Genomic DNA, 26,612 nt, shown 5'->3' with positions numbered 1-26,612 from the left:
CGGTCCACGGAGATACGATCCGGGGCACCGCCGATGTCCACGGTGAAATGTTTGTCCCTGGTCTCCAGCACACGGAAGGGCCCGTCGTACGGGGGCTGTAGCGGTGCCCGGTGGGCGTCGTGCCGGACGAAAACGTACTCCGCCGTGCGAAGCTCCGGGGCGACGTGGGAGGACGGGCAACCGTGGTGTGCCGTCGGCACCGGGGCGAACCTCTGGGCGGTCTCCTGCAGGGTGGAGCGCTGTTGCGCCGCGGACCAAGGAACCGTGGAGTCGGGGATAAATTCGCCCAGTACCCGCAGCGGTTGTCCGAAGACCAGCTCCGCCGAGGACGCGCGCAGGTCGTCCTTGGGCGCCGTCCTGAGGCCCACCAGGACCCAGGGGAGCCTGTCGGCCCAGCTGCCATCGCGGAGGCTGGCCCGGAGCGCGGCCTTCATCGAGCGATGAAAGCGCTCGCACAGGCCGTTGGCCTGGGGGTGGTAGGCCGTGGTGTGGTGCAGTTTGACGCCGAGCCCTTGCGACACGGCACCCCAGAGCTCCGAGGTGAACTGGGGGCCGCGGTCGGACGAGATGTCCGAGGGGGCACCGAACCGGGCAACCCAAGTGGCGATGAAGGCTTGCGCCACAACAGCCGCAGACGTCGCCGCCAATGGCATGGGGGGGAGGAGCTGGGCGACGCGGGGCATGAAGCGGTGGTCAAAATTGACCATGCCCAGGAATTCCTGGAGCCCCTTGATCGTGCGGGGGCGTGGAAAACTCTTGATGGCCTCCACCTTGGCCGGTAAAGGGATGGCCCCGTGCCTGGTGATGCGGTGCCCCAAGAAGTCGATGGCGGCGACGCCGAAGCGGCACTTTGCGGGGTTGATGATCAGGCCATGCTGGCCCAGGCGTTCGAAAAGCGTGCAGAGGTGGAGCAGGTGCTCCTCCAGGGACGCGCTCGCGACTAGGATGTCGTCCAGGTAGACATAGATGAAAGGTAAGTCGCGCAAGATGCTGTCCATGAGCCACTGGAACGCCTGGGCCGCATTCTTCAACCCAAAAGGCATCTGCAGGAACTCAAAGAGGCCGAAAGGGGTGATGACGGCCATCTTTGGGACATCGTCCGGTTGTACGGTGACCTGGTGGTAGCCCCGGATGAGGTCCACCATGGAGAACACGGTCGTGTTTGCCAACCGGGCGGAAAAGTCTTGGATATGCGGGACCGGATAGCGGTCGGGGGTGGTGGCATCATTGAGCCGGCGGTAGTCACCTCACGGCCGCCATCCGCCGCCGGGCTTCGGCACAATGTGCAGAGGAGAGGCCCAAGCGCTGTTGGAGCGCCGTACGATACCCAGCCATTCCAGCGTGGCGAACTCCGCTTTCGCCACGGCGAGCTTCGTGGGGTCGAGGCAGCATGCCCGGGCATAGACCGGCGGCCTGACCGTGGGGATATGGTGCTCCACCCCGTGTTTGACGGCCACCGCTGAAAAGGTGGGCTGCGTGGGGGCCGGGAAACTGGTGAGGAGGCGGGTAAACTCGTCCGCTGCCGGAAGCATACAGACTAACCTCGCCGGGACGGAACCTTTCAGCAAGCCGCTTCGCAAGCCGCTCGGTGAGCCGCTCAGTGAGCTGCTCAACGAGCCGCTCAGCGAACAAGCGAGCGTGCTGAAGGTTTCGGCCTGGACGAGACGTCTGCGCTTAACGTCGACCAACAGCCCATGCGCACATAGGAAGTCTGCGCCGAGCAGGACCATTGGCACGCTGGCGGTGACGAACGACCATTGAAAGCGCTGCCCTCCGAACTGCAGTGAGAGGCAATGCTTCCCGAATGTGTGGATGGGTGTACCGTTGGCGGCAAGCAAAGCGGGGCCCCGGCCCGCGGCTTGCTTGTCGGACGCGGAGGCAGGGAGGACGCTTACCTGCGCTCCCGTGTCGCAAAGTAAAACGGCGCCCGGACGAGGTGTTCGTGATGAACAGGAGGCTGCCGGAATGGCCGACACTCATGGCCACAAGTGAGCGCCGGCCCGGTCATTTCCGGACCCGTCAAAAGAATACGGCGGGCGGCACGTTCTAGCCTTGCGGCCGAACCTGGCATGGTAGTAGCACCAGGTTTGCGGTGGTGGCCCCCGCGGCGGCCGTGCCGGCGGCGGTGGTGGAGGAGGCGGCGGTAGTGGGTGGGGCGTAGCAGCGGCCACGAGGGAAGCAGGGGGCGCTTTAGCCTCCGTGCCGGGATCCACTACAGCAGCACCGTACACCGACCACGCGTCGCAGGCTGCGAAAAACTTGTCGGCCTCTCCAGCCAGGGCACGGGGTTCCGTTATTTTGGAACCGGCCAGCGCGAGGTGCACCTGTACAGGTAGCTGGCGTAGGAAAAGTGCTCGGAATAAGAAATCTGGGCGCTGGTCTCCAAGCAGGGACAGCATGAAATCCATCTGGACGGATGGTCGTGTGTCGCCGAGGGCGGGAAGGTCCAGGAGGCGGTCGGCACGTTCGACCTCCGTGAGCCCGAACGTGGCGAGGAGGAGACGTTTGAGTGCCTCGTACTTGTGGTCGCCCGGCGGGCGCCGAAGGATGGACACGACGTGGGCGGCAGTGCCGGGCCTGAGGGCGGCGACCACGTGGTAGTACCTGGTCTCGTCCGCCGTGATGCCCCGGAGTTGGATTTGAGCTTCAGCCTGCACAAACCAAACGTCGGCTTGTGCTTCCCAAACTCCGGGAGTTTGATTGCGACGGCATTGGTAGCCATGGCGCGTTCGGGGGTCAGCAACGGCTGAACCAATCGGGGTCACCAGTGTGGTACTGTGCACACACGACTCGATTGCCAGAGAGGTAGGCCACAACGCGTGGATACAAACAAGAGTCTTTATTACAAGCTCGCATATCAGCACTGGGCGGGCTCGAGCTTAGAGCCCGCATTTATGTACCGAGGCCACGCCATGCCCCCGGGCGTGGCCGATCGGCCGAAAGGCAGGGCATGTATTTCAGTTCCCCGCCTGGACGCTCGCGCCACCCACTGGTGCGCGGAATTATTGACCCTTGTGCCCGCCACAGTAGGATGCTTATAAGATAGGAGAATGAGTAAAAGGAGTAACCAAGCGCAAATACTCAATAATTTCACATTTCCACAGGACTCAACCTTCGGTAAAATAAAAAGAAAGACCAAAATAACAGTCGTTTTTGGTTTTTATTTCCTCTTTGCAATTCCGATGCATTCTTACACATTTGTGAAAGGGTTCAGTTAACACGAATTTCATTGGTACTATAGCCGAGCCTACCCGTCGCTTCGCTGATGTGGTTCATCAAAAAACAGCATGTTACACTTCACAGACATGCTGCATAACTATCTGTGAGTCTCAATGAGGATGTAAAATGAGTGAAACAAGAAAAAAAGGATCTTTTATAACATGTAGTAGTTATTGCTGCTGTCACGTGTCTGTGGTTGTTGTTGTTTGTGTGTCCGTCCATGTACTATTAAATATTTCTTCTATTGCTTCGAGAAGTATTACTACATATGATGTTGTGTGCTCCTTCTGAATCTGTTGCGCTCTATTCAAAAGGATTCCACCTGTCGTACTGTTGGATCCGCAACATTAAAGCTCCAAGTCCCTCGTGGTCCCTATGTGCTGTCTTTCCCTCGCGGTCCCCATGTGCTGTCTTTGTCTTTCCCTCGTGGTCCCCATGTGCTGTCTTTGTCTTTCCCTCGTGGTCCCCCTGTGCTGTCTTTGTCTTTCCCTTGTGGCCCCCCTGTGCTGTCTTTGTCTTTCCCTCATGGTCCCCCTGTGCTGTCTTTGTCTTTCCCTCGTGGTCCCCCTGTGCTGTCTTTGTCTTTCCCTCGTGGTCCCCCTGTGCTGTCTTTGTCTTTCCCTCGTGGTCCCCATGTGCTGTCTTTGTCTTTCCCTCGTGGTCCCCCTGTGCTGTCTTTGTCTTTCCCTCGTGGTCCCCATGTGCTGTCTTTGTCTTTCCCTCGTGGTCCCCCTGTGCTGTCTTTCCCTCGCGGTTGTCAGCTCTTTTACGAGCCTCGATTCAGTATAGGGAAAAAAAAAAAAAAAAGGCTTGCTTCTTCTTCTTCCTCCATTCCCAAAAGATGGGCTTTTAAAACTGTTAATGTTACTGTTATGATTAAACAGACATGAATGTTAGGTTCAAGTAAATCGATTATTAGCTTTCCAACGGGACTATTTTTTGTTATTTTATGACAGCAGAAACCCTTTAGGATAAAGCATGATGTACGGACACGCACATGGACGGACACTTCTCCTTATTATAGTAATAGATGAGAGTTCGCAGAAAAGAAAGATTCCATTTTCTTTCCAGTGTCCGTCACAGATGATATTTCTTTCTCGGTCAATTAAAATTCATCAAACAAAGGACAAACACAAAGCAAGAAATATGAAGAAAGAAGTATAAACTCATTAACGTGTTATAATCACCAAATTACAGGCGAGCGCTTGAAAAGTTAATACACTGAGCAGTTGCAAACTTTAACCCATTTAACGGCACCATTTGTTACAAAAGTTTGTACAGTATTGTGGGAAGGACATTTACAGTTGTTGGTTCTGTTGTTTGAATGTGGCCATCAGCTGGTCGATGTATGATGTCAGCAGGTCATCCATCTTGCTTCCCTGTTGAAGTAAAATCATCCGTTCACACTGATTAATGGATGAACATCTCACTATGTCGGAATAACTGTGAATCGTTACATTGTATAATGTGGGATGAGATACTTTTAACTTTTACACTTTTCATAATTCTACAAATATAATTTGAAATGATTACACAACGGTTTTGTCGTTGCGTAGAGCAGCAACGAAGGTTGGAAAGGGTGGAAATGCGAATGGTTCGGTGGATGTGTGGAGTATCGTTGAGAGAGAGGAAGACAAATGATGAATTGCGAAAGATGATGGGAATAGAGCCTGTGATTGATGCTGTGAAGAGGAACAGGTTGAGATGGTTTGGTCATGTGTTGAGGAAGGATGAAAGTGACTGGTTGAGAAGAGTGATGGAAATGAATGTAGAAGGAAGTAGAGGACGGGGAAGACCGAAAAAGACTTGGCTAAAGATGGTGGAAGAAGAAATGCGGGCAAGGGGGTTAACAAGGAGAGATGCAGAAAATAGGGCAAAATGGAGAAGATTGTCATGGGGACCGCAAGGCTAACCCCCGCTCTAGCAGGGAAAATGGCCTTTAAAATGCATGTTGTTGTGTTGTTGTTTGTCGTTGATCTTCAGCAAGGTGATCACTGTCACAGAATTGCCATCGTACTAATATATGCAATTGGGTGTCTGTCTGTCTGTCTTCTTGGCAGCGATACATCCAGTCGTTACTTATCGAATCTCAACCAAACTTGGCAGGAGAACGAAGGGGACTAAATTCCATGTTAAAGTGTATAGATCGTGGCATTTTTCCAAGGCCACTTCTAATAACAAAAGCAACAAGAAATAGAGCAATCAGAGATTGCAAACCCCTCGCCGGGATGTATTTTCAGTGGTTTTTAAACCTTTTGTGTTAAAACAAATATGGCGGCCGAACCACGTGACCGATGACGTCATCATTATTTTATTTTTTTCTCCACCAATTTATGCCGACATGACGCTAAAGATATTTCATCTTTATAGGATGAAGTTTTGTACTTGTCGAATTATGACGTCATAATGGAGGCACCTATGACATCATCATTAATATATTGTATTCCACATGAAGAGTTCTTTACAATGAGCCATGTCTCAATTTTTCTATTCAGCACTTTTGGAGATATAGAGGTGCAAAGTTTTTCGGTTTTTCCAAGATGGCGGCCAAACCACGAGACCTATGACGTCATAATTATCATTAAAAAATTATACAGATGGAGTTGCACCGATGGTGAAAATCTCCTGTCAATCGGACCAACGGTTGCAGAGAAAATCATATTTATTCTGTGCGGACAAACAAACAGACAGACAGACAGACAAACAAACGGACTCAAATGCAATACCCTATCCTCTGGCGAGGGTAACAAGAAAGAGCAATCGGCTTTGACCTTTGACTTTGACAGAACACAGGTTCCACTCGATGAATTGGGTCACTGACATTGATATTCTATGCAACCTTGACCTTTGACCTTTTGATCTAAAAAAAAAAAGGCTTTTAGCTTTTGATTGGTGAAACATTTCAGCAACCCAATGTGCAAATGTTTTAAATTTCAGGTCAATTGGATGAAAACTGACAATTTTAAGTGATGTTGTCCTTTGACCTTTTGACCAGATTATAATTTGCCTTCTCCATATTCTCATAATAAAGTTTTGTTGAAATTTTTATGACAAAAGCTCAAATGGTAAAAAGTTATGACCTGGACAGACACACACAGAAGTGATTGCAAAATCATGTCTCCCATTGCGTGGGGAGATGGGCTAATAATATCTCCCCTCCCAAGGGGTTTTTCCTCATTGACCAAACGCCATGTTAAGGTGTACAAATAGCTTCTAGTTGCATTCTGTGGGGCACCTCTACCGGAAGTAAATAATATTATAAACCACAAACACATATGATTACCTTTTGAAACAGTTGCTACTGCTGTTTAACACGAAGCTGAAAGCGAAGAAACCCGACATTCTTGAGACTTTATATGCTTATTGCGTACCCCACAAACTAACGAACTGGAGCCTAGATCTACTGCAATCTATATACCCCAGAGAGGATAATAACATGATCCTTCTGATGCTTCCTTACGGAGAGGGTGTACTAGTGTAGTGTAAAGTGGAAATTAAAAGGAACTAGAACGACACTCTTCGATGTCACGACGTCGACTGATATGCCTCCGCCCACATTATTACATCATTTTAATACTTGTATCAAGTTTGATTTAAATCCATTCAGCTGTGCCCAAGTTAGCACATTTTACCTGATATGACCTCTGACCTTTGACCTATTGACCCCAACATTTTATCAGTTCATGTTTACATCATTATACATACCTGTACGAAGTTTAAATTTAAATCCCTTCAGCTGTTCACAAGTTCTCACATTTTTACCTGACATGACTTCTGACCTTTGGCCTTTGACTTCAGGACCACCAAAATCTAATCAGTTAATCTTTACATCATTGTACATATGTGTGTACCAAGTTTGAATTGGATCCATTTAGCCATTCTCAAGTTAGACATAATGCAGACTTTGACCTTTAACCTTTGACCGCTTGACCTCAAATTATAATACGTTAATCTTTACATCATTATACATACTTGTACTAAGTTTGAATTGGATCACTTCAGCTGTTCTCAAGTTATAGACCTATTACAGATTTGACCTTTGACCCCAAAATGTAATCACTTAATCTTTACAATATTATACATACCTGTACCTGAATTAGATCACTTCAGCCGTTCTCAAGTTATAGACCTACGTATTACAGATTTGACTTTTGACCTTTGACCCCAAAATCGAATCACTTAATCTTTACAATATTATACTTATCTGGACCAAGTTTCGAATTAGATAATTTCAGCCATTCTCAAGTTATAGACCTATTACAGATTTGACCTTTGACCTTTGATCCCAAAATCGAATCACTTAATCTTTACAATATTATACTTATCTGGACCAAGTTTCGAATTAGATAATTTCAGCCATTCTCAAGTTATATACCTATTACAGATTCGACCTTTGACCTTTGACCCCCAAAATCGAATTACTTAATCTTTACATCATTATACATGCCTGTACTAAGTTTGAATTAGATCACTTCAGCCATTCTCAAGTTATAGACCTATTACAGACTTTGACCTTTGACCTCTTGACACCAAAATCTAATCAGTTAATCTTTATATGATTATACATAAATGTACCAAATTTGGTCAGAATCCCATCACTGGTTCACAAGTTATCTCAGTAACAGTATTTTTTTTAACCTAACATGACCTCTGACCTTTGACCTCTTGACCCCAAAATCTAATCAGTTAATATTTACATCATTCTACATCAATGTACCAAATTTGGTCAGAGTCCCATCACTGGTTCACAAGTTATCTCAGTAACAGTATTTTTTACCTAACATGACCTCTGACCTTTGACCTCTTGACCCCAAAATTTAATCCGTTAATATTTACATCATTCTACATCAATGTACCAAATTTGGTCAGAATCCCATCACTGGTTCACAAGTTATCTCAGTAACAGTATTTTTACCTAACATGATCTCTGACCTTTGCCCTTTGACCAAGTGACCCCAAAATCTAATCAGTTCATCTATACCTCATTATACATACCTGCACCAACTTTGACTCAGATCCCTTTAGCCGTTCTCAAGTTATCGTCGTAATGAAAACCTATCACGGGCGGAAGGACGGACGGACGGACGGACGGATGGACATGAAAACATAATGCCTCCGGCGACTTCGTCGGCCGAGGCATAAAAAAAGCTTGCATCATGGTCCAAGCCATTTCCCAAATTTGGTTTATTGTGTGTGATGAAGCGGTTTGACTCACCATCGATGTTTCGCAGAGGAGTTTTCTGCCATTTATTGCACCCCCGATAGTCAAGTGAAAGAACGTGTTTCCACTGTTCCATCGGAAAATCCGGTTGAAGGGACACACGTCGATAACGTCCTGGATCATAGAAGCGCAAAAGGCATAATGATAATCGTCTGGTTTACTCTGGTGAATCCAAGTTGAAAGTATAATAATGCAATTTTTTTCCTCTTTTTTCAAAGATAACCAAGCTCAGTTACAGCCTGGACAGATATTAAGAAGCTAAACGATGGAGGTGAATGATAGAATAGTAGAAAGCTGAGACTGGAGGTACGTACAGACTCTCAGGGTTTAAAGGGTTGCAGGTTTAAAGTCTTTGCACTTGAGAGATTCAGATGCTGAATGCACAGCAATAATATCCTCAATACCAAACATACTGCTATCCTGCAGTGGTCCTGAAGATACAAGAGGTTGAGGAATCTCCCCGACTGGTGGCGGCTGATGGAGGAGAGGTGGTGCACCAACTCTACCATCAATGACAACCTCAGAAAATTAAGGAACTAATAAGACTATATTATCTCGCCCATTAGATCAGTTAGTGTGCGAGATAATTATTTTCCTACATCTATGTTTCTCTACTGTAGACCCTCCAGAATCTTCTTCTCCCTTTTTCATTGTTAGCGGAAGTCCCACTAAATACCTGTTGTTGAGTAATGTCTGGGATAGCGACTCCACTCTTGTAACATTTTTTAGGCAAGAGTTCTTAAGATGACCATATTAGCCACACTCAAAACAAACTAAAGACTGACGCAGTGGTAGCATAAATGGAAAAGGTGCTCCTCTTCAACCTTGAAGGGGAATAAATTCGTATTGAGGGATGTTACGCCATGTGACAAAATAATATAAACAATAATAATAATAATAATAATACATTTATTTTATATAGCGCTTTTCAAGAAGCCCAAAGACGCTTTGACAGAGTACAAAAAACAAGTGCAAAAAGACAAAAATCAATAGGTAAATAATCAAAGCAGAAGGAAGGAGAAGGAGAAGAGATAGTCAGGGGTTAAATGCTGTGGGTTAAATGTTGAATGCAGTGTTGAACAAGTGGGTCTTGAGTGATGTTTTGAATGTGGTGAGTGAGGAGGAGTCTCTGATGGTGTGAGGTAGTGAGTTCCAGAGGGTGGGGAAAAAAAAGACACAATATTTTTTATTTCGTAAAGACACAATATTTAACCCCCCCCCCCCCCCCCTTCCCACGCCTCCTCCCCCAAGCCCTCTCCCTCCCACAGATCTCCCGATGTCCCTGTTCTCAAATGTTGTATTTGTGTGCTTCCTTCTCTCTCCCCATCTTGTCTACCTCTCCCCTTATTATATGTTTTATGTGTCTGTTTGATTTTTTGTGTGATTAATGTTAGCTCTTTCGCGAGCCTCGATCTTGTATACAAATATATATATATATATATATATATGAACCTACCAACCAAGGAAACAATGGAACCACGTTTGTTAAGCTCAGTAACTATTTTAGCATTAAAAAAATGGAGGTATGTTGTAAGGTAATACTTAAACTACCGGGATATTAACAAGGCCAGGAGGCCGAGAAATTAAAGAAAAAGTGAGCTATTGAAAGCAAAAATAATAATAAAAGCAGGAATAAACTGGAACACCACTCATTAGAGCGCATAACTCCTCCAGGCCGAACAGTTTATGTTTTGTATCCCATTGATATTTCCGGATCTGGATCCGGATCTGAACCCAAATCTAATCGGCTTGTTCTCGTCACCTAACCAACTTATCCAACAAGTTTAGTTTAATCATAGCTCATCCATAACCTTTGAAATATTGTGCCATATATTGATATATATATATATCGTTTTTGGCCCCATATCTCAATGGTAAAGAATCACTTGAAGAATTATAGAAAATTCTCATATCCGGATCTGGATTTGACCTTCACCAATATGGAATCAATTTGTCCTTGTCACTCATCCAACCTCTCCACCAAGTTACATCTGAATCCGTCCAAAACCTTTTGAGATATCATATTATATATCCTTTTTAGCCCTATCACTCAATAGTGAAAAATCACTGAGGAAAATTCCCAATTCCAGATCCGGATCCACATCTTCACTAAAATCTTCACTAAAATCACTTCACTTCACTAAAATCACAGTCTGGGCAAACAACTGGAACATGTCTTTCAATCCTGATAAATCTCACACTCTTACGATGTCTCTCCGAAAAGACCGACTGGAAAACCCTCCCATCCACTTTCTGAATAATCCTCTCCAAGAAGTTCTGTCACTCAAGCTTTTGGGTCTCACTATTTGCCATGATCTTTCCTGGGAAAACCACATTTCAAATCTGGCCTCCAAAGCCAGTCGCCAACTGGGCATCCTCCGTCGTGCGTAGTCCTTCCTTGGCACACCTGAGCTCCTCACCACATACAAGGCTTTCATCCGCAGCTCTATGGAATACTGCTCTCCCCTCTGGTCTGGTGCTCCTGCCTCACACCTAGCTCGTCTTCACGCTGTTGAAACCAAAGCGTTCAGAATCATTGGAATCTCCCGCGATGAAGCTAACTCCAAGGGCCTTTCACTCACTCACCGCAGGCAGGTTGGTGGTCTTTCTGTCTTCTACCGACTCCTCTCTGGCCTTGCCCCCCCAGCTCTCTCTGGGCTCTGTCCCCCAAATATTCCTACAGGTCGCACAAGATCTGCCTGCAACCCTCTTATGGTTAAACTGCCAAAATCAAGACTTTCTGCTCACCTTCACTCCTTCATTCCTCTTTTCTGCCGCCTCTGGAACAAACTCCCTCACTCTCTTCAATCCCACTCCACCCTCCAGGTCTTTAAAACAGCTGTTCACCACCATCTCTTATCCTCCCCCATACAAAACCTTGATCTTTTCTACCCCCGCTAATTTCGGTCCCCTTGTGTTTTATACCTCTCCCCCCCCCCCCCCCTCCCCTTCCCATGCCTCCTGCCCCCAAGCCCTCTCCCTCCCACACTTCTCCCTGTCCTCAAATGTTGTGGTTGTGTGCTTCCCCTTCTCTCCCCATCTCGTCTTCCGCTCCCTCTTTTTGTATATTTTGTTTGTCTGGTTGATTTGTTTGTGAAATAAATGTTAGCTCTTTCACGAGCCTCGATTCAGTATACAAAAAAAAAAAAAAATCTAATCATTTGGTCCTCTTGCCACACACCCAACCTCTCCACCAAATTTCGTGTGAATCCCTCCACAACTTTTTGAGATATCCTGTTCACAGAAAAACCAGACAGACAGACAGACAGGGGTAAAAAAATATTTTGTTATTACCGATCAAAAAAATAATTAGGTTTACTCTCCATGAAATGGAGAGAAACCTATTATTACTGCTAGAGTATTTCTTATTATTATTCTTCCGCCCTATTTTGCACCTCCGAAAACTTCATAATTAATGTTCTCAGCAACCGCTGGTCGGATTGACAGGAAATTTTCATCAAATGATCCTCTCGGCTCCTAGAATTTTTTCATGCTAATTATGACGTCATAGGTCACGTGGTGTGGGCGCCATCTTGTAAAACAAATTCAACTTTTCCCCTCTGTATCTCCGCAACGGCTCAATGGAAAAATTTGAGGAATGGCTCATTCTAAAGAACTCTTCAATGGGAACAAAAGACATGTGTATCGAGTATATTAAAAATGCTAACGTTAAGAGGTAAGAATTCGTCAAACACAATTTTTCTCCCCCGAAAATGGGATTTTTTTTCCCAGATGCTTAGTTAAAAAAAACTCAGAATGCAAAATTTTCGAAGTCATACGTCACATGGTTCGGCCGCCATCTTGTTTTCCGTGAAAAAACACAAAAACCCCTTTTTCTCCGCAACGGCTGAACGGATCGAGCCAAACTTGGCATGCATATTCGCATACCCATGACGAACAAAAAAGTCAGCGAGCATGACGTCATCCGACACGTGGTTTCAGAGTTATGACGTTTTAAAATTTCAAACTAGAAATGGAATCACCTCCATAATTTGTGGAGATATCGAGTGGAAACTTTACACAAATGTTCCTCATGGGGGGCTGTTTCGTCGTTACTTGAGACGTTTTGATAAGTCACATGGTTTGGCCACAATAAATAATGGAAGTTTAAATTTTAAAAAGCTTGTAACTCTTGAACCACTGCATGGATCGACTTGAATTTTTAATGCAATGTGGCTCTCATCAAGCGAAACAAGTGTGCAAACTTTCAAGATGATTGCATGTACGGTCGCGAAGCTATAAGTCTTTATTGTTGAAAGAAGAAGAAACACACCATTTTGTCTTTCCAGAACGTGCTCACGATAACGCGATCTCCCGCGGTCATTTGAACTTCAAAAAAAATTATAATTGCAGATTTGTCAATCGATGAGGCATATTAAAAAAACGAATGAAACAGATTTGCTCAAATTCTGACTATTTTTAACTCGATCGTATTTCACTGAAAGTAAGCCCATCAAGGCGCGTACGTAATACACGAAAATACAGTGGGCCATTTGCGCATGTGCAAACATCCATCCACATATTATGTAAGGTGCTGTGCGAGAAGGAAATGGCTGTCATGGTCGCAATTGGTCTTCAAATTTGAGCAAATAAATGCCCTACACGATGCCATTTATTTCGTCAAAATCCATCCAGCCGATCTGAAGTTATATGAAGAAATGCATTTACGTCGTGACGTCATCACGCGATTTTCGAATGCAGACGTCTTTTCGGAAATTAAATAAAGATAGAAATCGAAATGAATCATGTCCGCGATCTGCGCATGCGCGGTTTTCTCAGTCGCTTTTCAGTGGCATCGCAGTGCAACCCATCTGCGCATGCGCCAGCTATTGAAAATTGGGTCGCCACGGCAAAATCCAAGATGGCCGCCACCATGTATGTCTGAACCTTGCAACCTGCATATCTTGAAAAATAAGCAAAGTAGCAACTTCTAATTTGGTGTGTGGGTGTATCTAGACACAAGGAAGAAAGCTATCGAAAATTGGGTCGCCACGTCAAAATCCAAGATGGCCGCCACCATATATATGTCTGACCTTGCAACCTGCATATCTTGAAAAATAAGCGAAGTAGCAACTTCTAATTTGGTGTGTGGGTGTATCTAGGCACAAGGAAGAACGCTATCGAAAATTGGGTCGCCACGTCAAAATCCAAGATGGCCGCCACCATATATATATCTGACCTTGCAACCTGCATATCTTGAAAAATAAGCGTGTGTGTGTGTAGGGGGGATGTGTGTGTGTGTGGGGGTGGAGGGATGTGTGTGTGTGTGTGTGTGTAGGTGGGGGGTGGGGGGGTTGGTTGTGTGTGTGTGTGTGTTTGGGGGGAGGGGTGTGGGTGGGGGTAGGGGGGATGTGTGTATGTGTGTGTGCATGTGTGTGTGTGTGTGTGTGTGTGTGTGTGTGTGTAGGGGGGATGTGTGTGTGTGTGTGTGGGGGGAGGGATGTGTGTGTGTGGGGGGGGGGGGAGGGATGTGTGTGTGTGGGTGTGTGTGTGTGTGTGTGTGTGTGTGTGTGGGTGGGTGTGTGTGTGTGTTTGGAGGGGTGTGCGTGTGGGGGGAGGGGTGTGCGTGTGTGTGTGGGAGGGGGTAGGGGGTATGTGTGTGTGTGTGTGTGTATGTGTGTGTGTGTGTGTGTGTGTGTGTGTGTGTGTGTGTGTGTGTGTGTCGGGGTTGTATCCAAGGGGGTTGTGTCAAAGCATGTCCAATGAAAGTGGGGTTGTATCACAAGTGGGGTTGTATCAAAAGTGGGGTTGTATCAACAGTGGGTTGCATCAAAAGTGGGTGCGAGTAAACCGGTCATCACTGCCAGCAGTTTTAAAGTGGCAGTTCTAGTTATTATTATTATTATATATGTGTAATTGTAATGTTATAATACAACATATGTAATATTAATATGTATGTGATAATATAACATATATTATAATAATATAACACAACACACAACATAACAACACACACAACACAATAATATAACACACAACATATAATATTGTAATATTATATGTAATATAATTATATATGCCTTTAGAGGCCATATATATATATATACATATATAAATGGAGGTATGTTTCTATTTCTGCTGGCCCACCTTGGCTGACCGTATCGAGGTTGAAGGGCCGAAACGGGATGATGCTGAGGACCTCGACTGAGGACCCGGTCAGTGAGGCACACTTGTGCCCAGATGTGTTTTGAACTTATATTATATAGATATATATATATACAGACTTGGCATTTAATATGGAATTTTTTTTTTTTCTTGACGGGTTTACTTTCTTAACTCAGTATATCAATCTGGTGAGTTTCTTTTACACTTTGGTGATTTATTTGTTAAAAGAACTATGTCACTGATTGTCTGTCGCAGCAAGAAGTCAACAACAGGATTATATCACAGGTGGTGTGGCAAAATGTATGGACAGGTGCATTTGATGATTGGCTTCACAGTCGGGTATACAAGGGTTGTTGCGTCCTGTATTAGTGGAAAACAACTGCTGCACGTCTCCAAAAGTTATTGCCACTTCCTCTGGAGATGGTCCGTCAACTCGACAATGCTGTTTGTCATGGAGTGGTGGCTTTACGAAATTACGGCATGAAACAGCGTGCTATTGCTCGGCAGTATGGCATCACTCAAGGTCAGGTGTCAAAGATCCCGAAACGAAAAGCTCAGAGGGGTGTCCCTACTCCAATACCGAGGCCAGGACGTCCCCGCAGAACCACAAGGAGGGATGATCGCCAGCTGCACCGGTTAGTCCGCAATGGCCGTACCAAGTCAGCTAATCGGCTTAGGGCTGAGTGGCAGTAACTGACAAATGTGCCTGTATCCAGAAGGCTAGTCAACCAACGACTGGTTCAAGCAGGCTATCGTGCCAGGCGTCCCCTGAGGAAACCACGCCTGACCAGACAACACTGCCAGCACTGATTGCAGTGGACCAGAGAGCACCGTCAATGGCAGCTAGGACACTGGAATCACGTGATCTTCAGTGACGAGTCTAGATTTCTGGTCTATCGTCAAGATGGCCGCGTCCGAGTGCGCAGACAAGTGCATGAAGCCTACAACAAAGATTGTATAGTGCCAAGAGTCCAAGCTGGAGGTGGTGGGGTGACCGTTTGGGCTGCTTTTCATGCAGGGGGAAAAACTGACCTGGTTGTTCTGAATGGAAACCTGAACCAGTTCAAGTACAGGGCCATTCTGGAAGAAACATTGCTTCCATTTGCTCGTGCAGCCTTTCGCGGAAACTTTGTCTTCCAAGATGACAATGCACAGCCTCATCGTGCTCGCATGATCCAACACTTTCTTGCTGACCGTGGTGTAGAGCATATGGAGTGGCCTGCCATGTCCCCGGATATGAATCCGATAGAGAACTTGTGGGCAGAATTAACGCGTCAAATTGACCACTTGGACCAGCAGCCGACCTCTGTGCATGAATTGCAGCAGGCTATTGTCACTGCATGGCAAGCGATTCCTGTCCAAACCTTGGCAAATCTCGTGAACAGCATGCCTCAACGTGTACGTGCTCTCCTGAATGCTCGTGGGGGTTACACGAAGTACTGAACTGTAATTTTACTGTCCGTAATCCCAGTCGTAATTTAACTTTTGTTTTTGTTAAAAAAAATTTTGGCTAATGTGCAAAATAAAGAGATACTTCTGGAAAACGTACAGAAGTTTAACACAGTACTGTCCATGAATTGAGTTCGATATCAGTTTACATCCCTTTCAAGGATCAATTTATTTGTTTCGAAATGTCAAATGTGGTTTTTGTTTCTGTTAAAGGTCACATTAACAAAATGTAGAATAATTTCAACATAATTCCAATGAACTTTTGGTTCTAAGACATCTTGAAAAGTAAGTTCACCCCCACAAATAAAATATTCCCTATTAAATGCCAAGTCTGTATATATATACAGTATATGTATATCCAACACATCAAAGGGATGGGACAAACAAAAGGAAAAAAAAAAGAAATATGGAGAGAAAAAGGTAAAGCTGAAAAAAGAAGGAAATAGAGGAACTCTAGCACTGACCTACACTTGGTAAAATGGTAAAAAAAAGTTACAGCCTGGACAGACAGATAGCCAGACAGCCAGACAGCCAGACACACACACACACACACACACACACACACACACACACACACACACACACACACACACACACACACACACACCAAAAGAGGGAGAGGGGTGAACAGGGAGAGATTATGATGCTGGGGCCCAGGTCCTTGGGAACATAAGTGGTCCATTGAACAATGGACAAAGACATTGTAGGCTGCGTTGTTCTGATCTCTCAAGGAAATATTGCATTTAAAATACCCAGCATCCTGGTGGCAAGTATGACCTCAGATATTTATTCTCGTGTGTTAGGATTTGTGTTAAGAAACGATATGTTGTCTAAAAATGATATACAACTTCAAATCATTGACTGCAATATTTACAAATCAGAATATTACCTTCGTTTTTGGGTCCATCGTGGTCACGCCATTTTTGTTAATGGCGATTCTCAGTATCTCTGGCAAATTGGAGTTTGAGCCTTGCTGCATACAGAAAAAACAACAACAAAATCAATAATAGATGAATCAGAAAAAAACACATCTGATAACATTTTTATGACAAGCTGGTCTGTGGAGGACATACCTATTGTGAAATTACAGATCTATATACCACCTTTAGAGGCCATTTTTCCCCCGCAGAGCAGGGGTTGGCCTTTTTCGGGCACCGTGGTCTCCTTTTTGAAGCAATGTTTTATGGCCGGATGCCCTTCCTGCCACCAACCCTGTTAGTCACCTCTTACTACACACAGGGAATTACCAGTGAACTGGTACTCAATTTGCCGACCTGAGAAGGATGACAGGCTGAGCCAAACCCCCCTGGTGTTAATTCAGCGATCGACCGGGATTCGAACCCAGGATCCTAAGATCCCAAGCCTGCACCCTAACCGCTAAGCCAAATTACAGATCTATGCTAATAAATAAAAAAACACCGGTGATGTCTTTTTTCACTAAACAAAGTTCATTAACTTTAATCTTTATCCAACCAGGCCTCGTTTGGTTTATATGGGAAAAGCAGTCCACATTCCTTTTTCAGTCTTTTTGAATACAACGTTGAGACTCGTGGAAGAGCTACACACTGGATGGATCAGGATGTAACAGACAAAAACAGGAAGGAAGGAAGTTCCATGGAGGACCAACTGGAAAATCATGACGCATTTGGGTGGGGTTAACGAGGGTAGAAAACATCATGGTTTTGGATGGGGGATCCGATCTGAGATGGTGGTAAACATCTGTCTCGAAGACCTAGAGGGAAGAATGAGATTGAAGAGAATGTGGAAGTTGATTCCACAGGTGGGAACAAAGAGAAACAAATGGATGGAGGTGAGCAGTGCCCTGGCTTTAGGTAGTTTCACCAGAAGGGGGTTGATGGTGGCATGGGCGGTCTTACATATGGGCATCCTGGTCCCCACAATGGTGGGGCCCCGACGGCTGGTGTGGGTGACATGCTATATGACCAACTGAAGAATCCATCAATTACATGACAGTGTTTAAAATGAAAAATCTGATAGTTTAATCTGCTCTATTTCACTTTTCTCTGACAGCAAAAAATTCCAACAACAACTCACAAATTAGCTATCCGACTCACATTCGTAGGTTGTATTTTTTTAATGACATGCACACGTCAACACGTGATCGATCTAGCAAGCACTATTCGTCGGTTGTAATTTTTAAGCTGTGCAGCCACTTCATTATTTGGCTATGTATTCATTCCATTGGCCATCTGTATGTCAAAATGAAGAAGAACCTTTCTAACCCATCGTGTTTGATCCTAGAGGATTTTAAAGTGCAATTCTAGAGGGTTCTAAAAGGAAAATCTAAAGGACAATTCTAAAGTGTAATTCTAAAGTGTGATTCTAAAGTTTAATGCGAAAGGGTAATTCGAAAGTGTGATTCAAAAGTTTAATTCTAAAGTTTAATTCTAAAGTTTAATTCTAAAGTGTAATTCTAAAGTGTAATTCTAAAGTGTGATTCTAAAGTTTAATGCGAAAGGGTAATTCGAAAGTGTGATTCAAAAGTTTAATTCTAAAGTTTAATTCTAAAGTTTAATTCTAAAGTGTAATTCTAAAGTTTCATTCTAAAGTGTAATTCTAAAGTTTAATTCTAAAGTTTAATTCTAAAGTTTAATTCTAAAGTGTAATTCTAAAGTGTAATTCTAAAGTGTGATTCTAAAGCTTAATGCGAAAGGGTAATTCGAAAGTGTGATTCAAAAGTTTAATTCTAAAGTTTAATTCTAAAGTGTAATTCTAAAGTGCGATTCTAAAGTTTAATTCTAAAGTTTAATTCTAAAGGGTAATTCTAACGTGTAATTCTGAAGTGTAATTCTAAAGTGTAATTCTAAAGTGTAATTCTAAAGTGTGATTCTAAAGTTTAATGTGAAAGGGTAATTCGAAAGTGTGATTCAAAAGTTTAATTCTAAAGTTTAATTCTAAAGTTTAATTCTAAAGTGTAATTCTAAAGTGTAATTCTAAAGTGCGATTCTAAAGTTTAATTCTAAAGTGTAATTCCAAAGTTTAATTCTAAAGGGTAATTCTAAAGTGTAATTCTAAAGTTTAATTCTAAAGTGTAATTCTGAAGTGTGATTCTAAAGTTTAATTCTAAAGGGTAATTCTAAAGTGTAATTCTAAAGTTTAATTCTAAAGTGTAATTCTAAAGTTTAATTCTAAAGTTTAATTATAAAGTGTAATTCTAAAGTTTAATTTTAAAGTTTAATTCTAAAGTGTGATTCTAAAGTTTAATTCTAAAGGGTAATTCTAAAGTGTAATTCTAAAGTGTGATTCTAAAGTTTAATTCTAAAGTGTGATTCTAAAGTTTAATTCTAAAGTGTAATTCTAAAGTGTAATTCTAAAGTTTAATTATAAAGTGTAATTCTAAAGTTTAATTCTAAAGTTTAATTCTAAAGTGTAATTCTAAAGTTTAATTCTATAGTTTAATTATAAAGTTTAATTCTAAAGTGTAATTCTAAAGTTTCATTCTAAAGTGCAATTCTAAAGTGTAATTCTAAAGTTTAATTCTAAATTGAAATTCTAAAGTTTAATTCCAAAGGGCAATTCTAAAATTTAATTCTAAAGGGTAATTCTAAAGTTTAATTCTAAAGTTTAATTCTAAAGGGTAATTCTAAAGTTTAATTCTAAAGTGTAATTCTAAAGTGTGATTCTAAAGTTTAATTCTAAAGTGTAATTCTAAAGGGTAATTCTAAAGTTTAATTCTAAAGTGTAATTCTAAAGTTTAATTCTAAAGTGCAATTCTAAAGTGTAATTCTAAAGTTTAATTCTAAAGTGTAATTCTAAAGTTTAATTCTAAAGTGTAATTCTAAAGTTTAATTCTAAAGTGTAATTCTAAAGTTTAATTCTAAAGTGCAATTCTAAAGTGTAATTCTAAAGTGTAATTCTAAAGTTTAATTCTAAAGTGAAATTCTAAAGGGTAATTCTAAAGGATAATTCTAAAGTTGAATTCTAAAGTGTAATTCTAAAGTTTAATTCTAAAGTTTAATTCCAAAGTTTAATTCTAAAGGGTAATTCTAAAGTGTAATTCTAAAGTTTCATTCTAAAGTTTCATTCTAAAGTTTCATTCTAAAGTTTCATTCTAAAGTTTCATTCTAAAGGGTAATTCTAAAGTGTAATTCTAAAGTGTAATTCTAAAGTGTAATTCTAAAGGTAATTCTAAAGTGTAATTCTAAAGTTTAATTCTAAATTGAAATTCTAAAGTTTTATTCTAAAGTTTTATTCTAAAGTTTAATTATAAAGTTTAATTCTAAAGTTTAATTCTAAAGTGTAATTCTAAAGTTTAATTCTAAAGTGTAATTCTAAAGTGTAATTCTAAAGTTTAATACTAAATTGAAATTCTAAAGTTTAATTCTAAAGGGCAATTCTAAAGTTTAATTCTAAAGTGTGATTCTAAAGTTTAATTCTAAAGGGCAATTCTAAAGTTTAATACTAAATAGAAATTCTAAAGTTTAATTCTAAAGTTTAATTCTAAAGTTTAATTCTAAAGTGTGATTCTAAAGTTTAATTCTAAAGTGTAATTCTAAAGTGTAATTCTAAAGTTTAATTCTAAAGGGTAATTCTAAAGTTTAATTCTAAAGTGTAATTCTAAAGTTTAATTCTAAAGTGCAATTCTAAAGTGTAATTCTAAAGTGTAATTCTAAAGTTTAATTCTAAAGTGAAATTCTAAAGGGTAATTCTAAAGGGTAATTCTAAAGTTGAATTCTAAAGTGTAATTCTAAAGTTTAATTCTAAAGTTTAATTCCAAAGTTTAATTCTAAAGGGTAATTCTAAAGTGTAATTCTAAAGTTTCATTCTAAAGTTTAATTCTAAAGTGTAATTCTAAAGTGTAATTCTAAAGTGTAATTCTAAAGTTTAATTCTAAAGTTTAATTCTAAAGTTTAATTCAAAAGGGTAATTCTGAAGTGTAATTCTAAAGTTTAATTCCAAAGTGTAATTCTAAAGTTTAATTCTAAAGGGTAATTCTAAAGTGTAATCCTAAAGTTTAATTCTAAAGGGTAATTCTAAAGTGTAATCCTAAAGTTTAATTCCAAAGTGTAATTCTAAAGTTTAATTCTAAAGGGTAATTCTAAAGTGTAATCCTAAAGTTTAATTCTAAAGGGTAATTCTAAAGTGTAATTCTAAAGTTTCATTCCAAAGGGTAATTCTAAAGTGTAATTCTAAAGTGTAATTCTAAAGTTCATTCTAAAGTGTAATTCTAAAGTGTAATTCTAAAGTTTAATTCTGAAGGGTAATTCTAAAGTTTAATTTGAAAGTTTAATTCTAAAGGGTAATTCGAAAGTGTAATTCTAAAGTTTAATTCTAAAGTTTAATTCTAAAGTTTAATTCTAAAGTGTAATTCTATAGTTTAATTCCAAAGTGTAATTCTAAAGTTTAATTCTAAAGGGTAATTCTAAAGTGTAATTCTAAAGTTTAATTCGAAAGGGTAATGCTAAAGTGTAATTCTAAAGTTTCATTCTCGAGGGTAATTGTAAAGGGTAATTCTAAAGGGCAATTCTAAAGGGTGATTCTAAAGGGTAATTGTAAAGGGTAATTCTAATGGGTAATTCTAAGGGATAATTCTAAAGGGTAATTCTGAAGTGTAATTCTAAAGTGTAATTCTAAAGTGTGATTCTAATGTGTGATTCTAAAGTTTAATTCTAAAGGGTAATTCTAAAGTTTAATTCGAAAGGGTAATTCTAAAGTGTAATTCTCAAGTTTAATTCTAAAGTTAAATTCTAAAGTGTAATTCTAAAGTGTAATTCTAAACTGTAATTCTCAAGTGTAATTCTAAAGTGTAATTCTAAAGTTTCATTCTGAAGGGTAATTCTAAAGTGTAATTCTAAAGGGTAATTCTAACGTGTAATTCTGAAGTGTAATTCTAAAGCACAATTCTAAAGTGTAATTCGAAAGTGTGATTCAAAAGTTTAATTCTAAAGTGTAATTCTAAAGTGTAATTCTAAAGTGCGATTCTAAACTTTAATTCTAAAGTGTAATTCCAAAGTTTAATTCTAAAGGGTAATTCTAAAGTGTAATTCTAAAGTTTAATTCTGAAGTTTAATTCTAAAGTGTAATTCTAAAGTTTAATTCTGAAGTTTAATTCTAAAGTGTAATTCTAAAGTTTAATTCTAAAGTGCGATTCTAAATTTAATTCTAAAGTGTAATTCTAAAGTTTAATTCTGAAGTTTAATTCTAAAGTGTAATTCTAAAGTTTAATTCTAAAGTGCGATTCTAAAGTTTAATTCTAAAGTGTAATTCCAAAGTTTAATTCTAAAGGGTAATTCTAAAGTGTAATTCTAAAGTTTAATTCTAAAGTGTAATTCTAAAGTTTAATTCTAAAGTGTAATTCTAAAGTGCGATTCTAACGTGTAATTCTAAAGTGTAATTCTAAAGTTTAATTCTAAAGTGTAATTCTAAAGTGTGATTCTAAAGTTTAATGCGAAAGGGTAATTCGAAAGTGTGATTCAAAAGTTTAATTCTAAAGTGTAATTCTAAAGTGTAATTCTAAAGTGCAATTCTAAAGTTTAATTCTAAAGTGTAATTCCAAAGTTTAATTCTAAAGGGTAATTCTAAAGTGTAATTCTAAAGTTTAATTCTAAAGTTTAATTCTAAAGTTTAATTCTAAAGTGTAATTCTAAAGTGCGATTCTAAAGTTTAATTCTAAAGTGTAATTCCAAAGTTTAATTCTAAAGGGTAAATCTAAAGTGTAATTCTAAAGTTTAATTCTAAAGTGTAATTCTAAATTGTGATTCTAAAGTTTAATCCGAAAGGGTAATTCTAAAGTGTAATTCCAAAGTTTAATTCTAAAGGGTAATTCTAAAGTGTAATTCTAAAGTTTCATTCTAAAGTTTCATTCTAAAGGGTAATTCTAAAGTGTAATTCTAAAGTGTAATTCTAAAGTGTAATTCTAAAGTGTAATTCTAAAGTTTAATTCTAAAGTTTAATTCTAAAGTTTAATTCAAAAGGGTAATTCTGAAGTGTAATTCTAAAGTTTAATTCTAAAGTTTAATTCTGAAGTGTAATTCTAAAGTTTAATTCCAAAGTATAATTCTAAAGTTTAATTCTAAAGGGTAATTCTAAAGTGTAATTCTAAAGTTTAATTCTAAAGGGTAATTCTAAAGTGTAATTCTAAAGTGTAATTCTAAAGTTTAATTCTAAAGTGTAATTCTAAAGTTTAATTCTAAAGTGTAATTCTAAAGTGTAATTCTAAAGTTTAATTCTGAAGGGTAATTCTAAAGTTTAATTTGAAAGTTTAATTCTAAAGGGTAATTCGAAAGTGTAATTCTAAAGTTTAATTCTAAAGTTTAATTCTAAAGTTTAATTCTAAAGTTTAATTCTAAAGTGTAATTCTAAAGTTTAATTCCAAAGTGTAATTCTAAAGTTTAATTCTAAAGGGTAATTCTAAAGTGTAATTCTAAAGTTTAATTCGAAAGGGTAATGCTAAAGTGTAATTCTAAAGTTTCATTCTAGAGGGTAATTGTAAAGGGTAATTCTAAAGGGCAATTCTAAAGGGTGATTCTAAAGGGTAATTGTAAAGGGTAATTCTAATGGGTAATTCTAAGGGATAATTCTAAAGGGTAATTCTGAAGTGTAATTCTAAAGTGTAATTCTAAAGTGTGATTCTAATGTGTGATTCTAAACTTTAATTCTAAAGTGTAATTCTAAAGTTTAATTCGAAAGGGTAATTCTAAAGTGTAATTCTAAAGTTAAATTCTAAAGTTAAATTCTAAAGTGTAATTCTCAAGTGTAATTCTAAACTGTAATTCTCAAGTGTAATTCTAAAGTGTAATTCTAAAGTTTCATTCTGAAAGGTAATTCTAAAGTGTAATTCTAAAGGGTAATTCTAACGTGTAATTCTAAAGTGTAATTCAAAAGGACAATTCTAAAGTGTAATTCTAAAGTGTGATTCTAAAGTTTAATGCGAAAGGGTAATTCGAAAGTGTGATTCAAAAGTTTAATTCTAAAGTGTAATTCTAAAGTGTAATTCTAAAGTGTAATTCTAAAGTGCGATTCTAAACTTTAATTCTAAAGTGTAATTCCAAAGTTTAATTCTAAAGGGTAATTCTAAAGTGTAATTCTAAAGTTTAATTCTGAAGTGCAATTCTAAAGTGTAATTCTAAAGTGTAATTCTAAAGTTTAATTCTAAAGTGAAATTCTAAAGGGTAATTCTAAAGGATAATTCTAAAGTTGAATTCTAAAGTGTAATTCTAAAGTTTAATTCTAAAGTTTAATTCCAAAGTTTAATTCTAAAGGGTAATTCTAAAGTGTAATTCTAAAGTTTCATTGTAAAGTTTCATTCTAAAGTTTCATTCTAAAGTTTCATTCTAAAGTTTCATTCTAAAGGGTAATTCTAAAGTGTAATTCTAAAGTGTAATTCTAAAGTTTAAATCTAAAGGGTAATTCTAAAGTGTAATTCTAAAGTTTAATTCTAAATTGAAATTCTAAAGTTTTATTCTAAAGTTTAATTATAAAGTTTAATTCTGAAGTTTAATTCTAAAGTGTAATTCTAAAGTTTAATTCTAAAGTGTAATTCTAAAGTGTAATTCTAAAGTTTAATACTAAATTGAAATTCTAAAGTTTAATTCTAAAGGGCAATTCTAAAGTTTAATTCTAAAGTGTGATTCTAAAGTTTAATTCTAAAGTGTAATTCTAAAGTGTAATTCTAAAGTTTAATTCTAAAGGGTAATTCTAAAGTTTAATTCTAAAGTGTAATTCTAAAGTTTAATTCTAAAGTGTAATTCTAAAGTGTAATTCTAAAGTTTAATTCTAAAGGGTAATTCTAAAGTTTAATTCTAAAGTGTAATTCTAAAGTGTAATTCTAAACTTTAATTCTAAATTGAAATTCTAAAGTTTTATTCTAAAGTTTAATTATAAAGTTTAATTCTAAAGTTTAATTCTAAAGTGTAATTCTAAAGTTTAATTCTAAAGTGTAATTCTAAAGTGTAATTCTAAAGTTTAATACTAAATTGAAATTCTAAAGTTTAATTCTAAAGGGCAATTCTAAAGTTTAATTCTAAAGTGTGATTCTAAAGTTTAATTCTAAAGTGTAATTCTAAAGTGTAATTCTAAAGTTTAATTCTAAAGGGTAATTCTAAAGTTTAATTCTAAAGTGTAATTCTAAAGTGTAATTCTAAAGTTTAATTCTAAAGTGAAATTCAAAAGGGTAATTCTAAAGGGTAATTCTAAAGTTGAATTCTAAAGTGTAATTCTAAAGTTTAATTCTAAAGTTTAATTCCAAAGTTTAATTCTAAAGGGTAATTCTAAAGTGTAATTCTAAAGTTTCATGCTAAAGTTTAATTCTAAAGTGTAATTCTAAAGTGTAATTCTAAAGTGTAATTCTAAAGTTTAATTCTAAAGTTTAATTCTAAAGTTTAATTCAAAAGGGTAATTCTGAAGTGTAATTCTAAAGTTTAATTCTAAAGTTTAATTCTGAAGTGTAATTCTAAAGTTTAATTCCAAATGTGTAATTCTAAAGTTTAATTCTAAAGGGTAATTCTAAAGTGTAATTCTAAAGTTTAATTCTAAAGGGTAATTCTAAAGTGTAATTCTAAAGTTTCATTCCAAAGGGTAATTCTAAAGTGTAATTCTAAAGTGTAATTCTAAAGTGTAATTCTAAAGTTTAATTCTAAAGTGTAATTCTCAAGTTTAATTCTAAAGTTTAATTCTAAAGTGTAATTCTAAAGTTTAATTCTGAAGGGTAATTCTAAAGTTTAATTTGAAAGTTTAATTCTAAAGGGTAATTCGAAAGTGTAATTCTAAAGTTTAATTCTAAAGTTTAATTCTAAAGTTTAATTCTAAAGTGTAATTCTATAGTTTAATTCCAAAGTGTAATTCTAAAGTTTAATTCTAAAGTGTAATTCTAAAGTGTAATTCTAAAGTTTAATACTAAATTGAAATTCTAAAGTTTAATTCTAAAGGGCAATTCTAAAGTTTAATTCTAAAGTGTGATTCTAAAGTTTAATTCTAAAGTGTAATTCTAAAGTGTAATTCTAAAGTTTAATTCTAAAGTTTAATACTAAATTGAAATTCTAAAGTGTAATTCTAAAGTTTAATTCTAAAGTGTAATTCTAAAGTGTGATTCTAAAGTTTAATGCGAAAGGGTAATTCGAAAGTGTGATTCAAAAGTTTAATTCTAAAGTGTAATTCTAAAGTGTAATTCTAAAGTGCAATTCTAAAGTTTAATTCTAAAGTGTAATTCCAAAGTTTAATTCTAAAGGGTAATTCTAAAGTGTAATTCTAAAGTTTAATTCTAAAGTTTAATTCTAAAGTTTAATTCTAAAGTGTAATTCTAAAGTGCGATTCTAAAGTTTAATTCTAAAGTGTAATTCCAAAGTTTAATTCTAAAGGGTAAATCTAAAGTGTAATTCTAAAGTTTAATTCTAAAGTGTAATTCTAAATTGTGATTCTAAAGTTTAATCCGAAAGGGTAATTCTAAAGTGTAATTCCAAAGTTTAATTCTAAAGGGTAATTCTAAAGTGTAATTCTAAAGTTTCATTCTAAAGTTTCATTCTAAAGGGTAATTCTAAAGTGTAATTCTAAAGTGTAATTCTAAAGTGTAATTCTAAAGTGTAATTCTAAAGTTTAATTCTAAAGTTTAATTCTAAAGTTTAATTCAAAAGGGTAATTCTGAAGTGTAATTCTAAAGTTT

The 26,612-nt window shown here is 38.4% G+C and overlaps 1 protein-coding gene across 2 annotated transcripts in view; it reads right to left on the bottom strand.

The window, feature by feature from the left end:
• Positions 1-3,146: 3,146 nt before the first annotated feature.
• The window catches only part of LOC137438599 (unconventional myosin-VIIa), a 218,201-nt gene continuing 194,735 nt past the window's right edge, over positions 3,147-26,612 (bottom strand). For both annotated transcript variants that reach the window (XM_068133783.2, XM_068133784.2), the window contains exons 45-47: positions 16,884-16,967; positions 8,435-8,554; positions 3,147-4,598 (exon numbers count right to left, since the gene is read on the bottom strand). In XM_068133783.2, coding sequence (XP_067989884.2) covers positions 4,518-4,598; positions 8,435-8,554; positions 16,884-16,967 — 285 coding nt within the window. In that variant the 3' untranslated portion in view covers positions 3,147-4,517. The remainder of the gene's footprint in view (positions 4,599-8,434; positions 8,555-16,883; positions 16,968-26,612) is intronic.

The sequence above is a fragment of the Myxine glutinosa genome, chromosome 13 (assembly GCF_964187855.1).
Source record: "Myxine glutinosa chromosome 13, kmMyxGlut1.1, whole genome shotgun sequence".
Taxonomy (NCBI): Eukaryota; Metazoa; Chordata; class Myxini; order Myxiniformes; family Myxinidae; genus Myxine; species Myxine glutinosa.
This window is presented reverse-complemented; position numbering and strand designations above follow the sequence as displayed.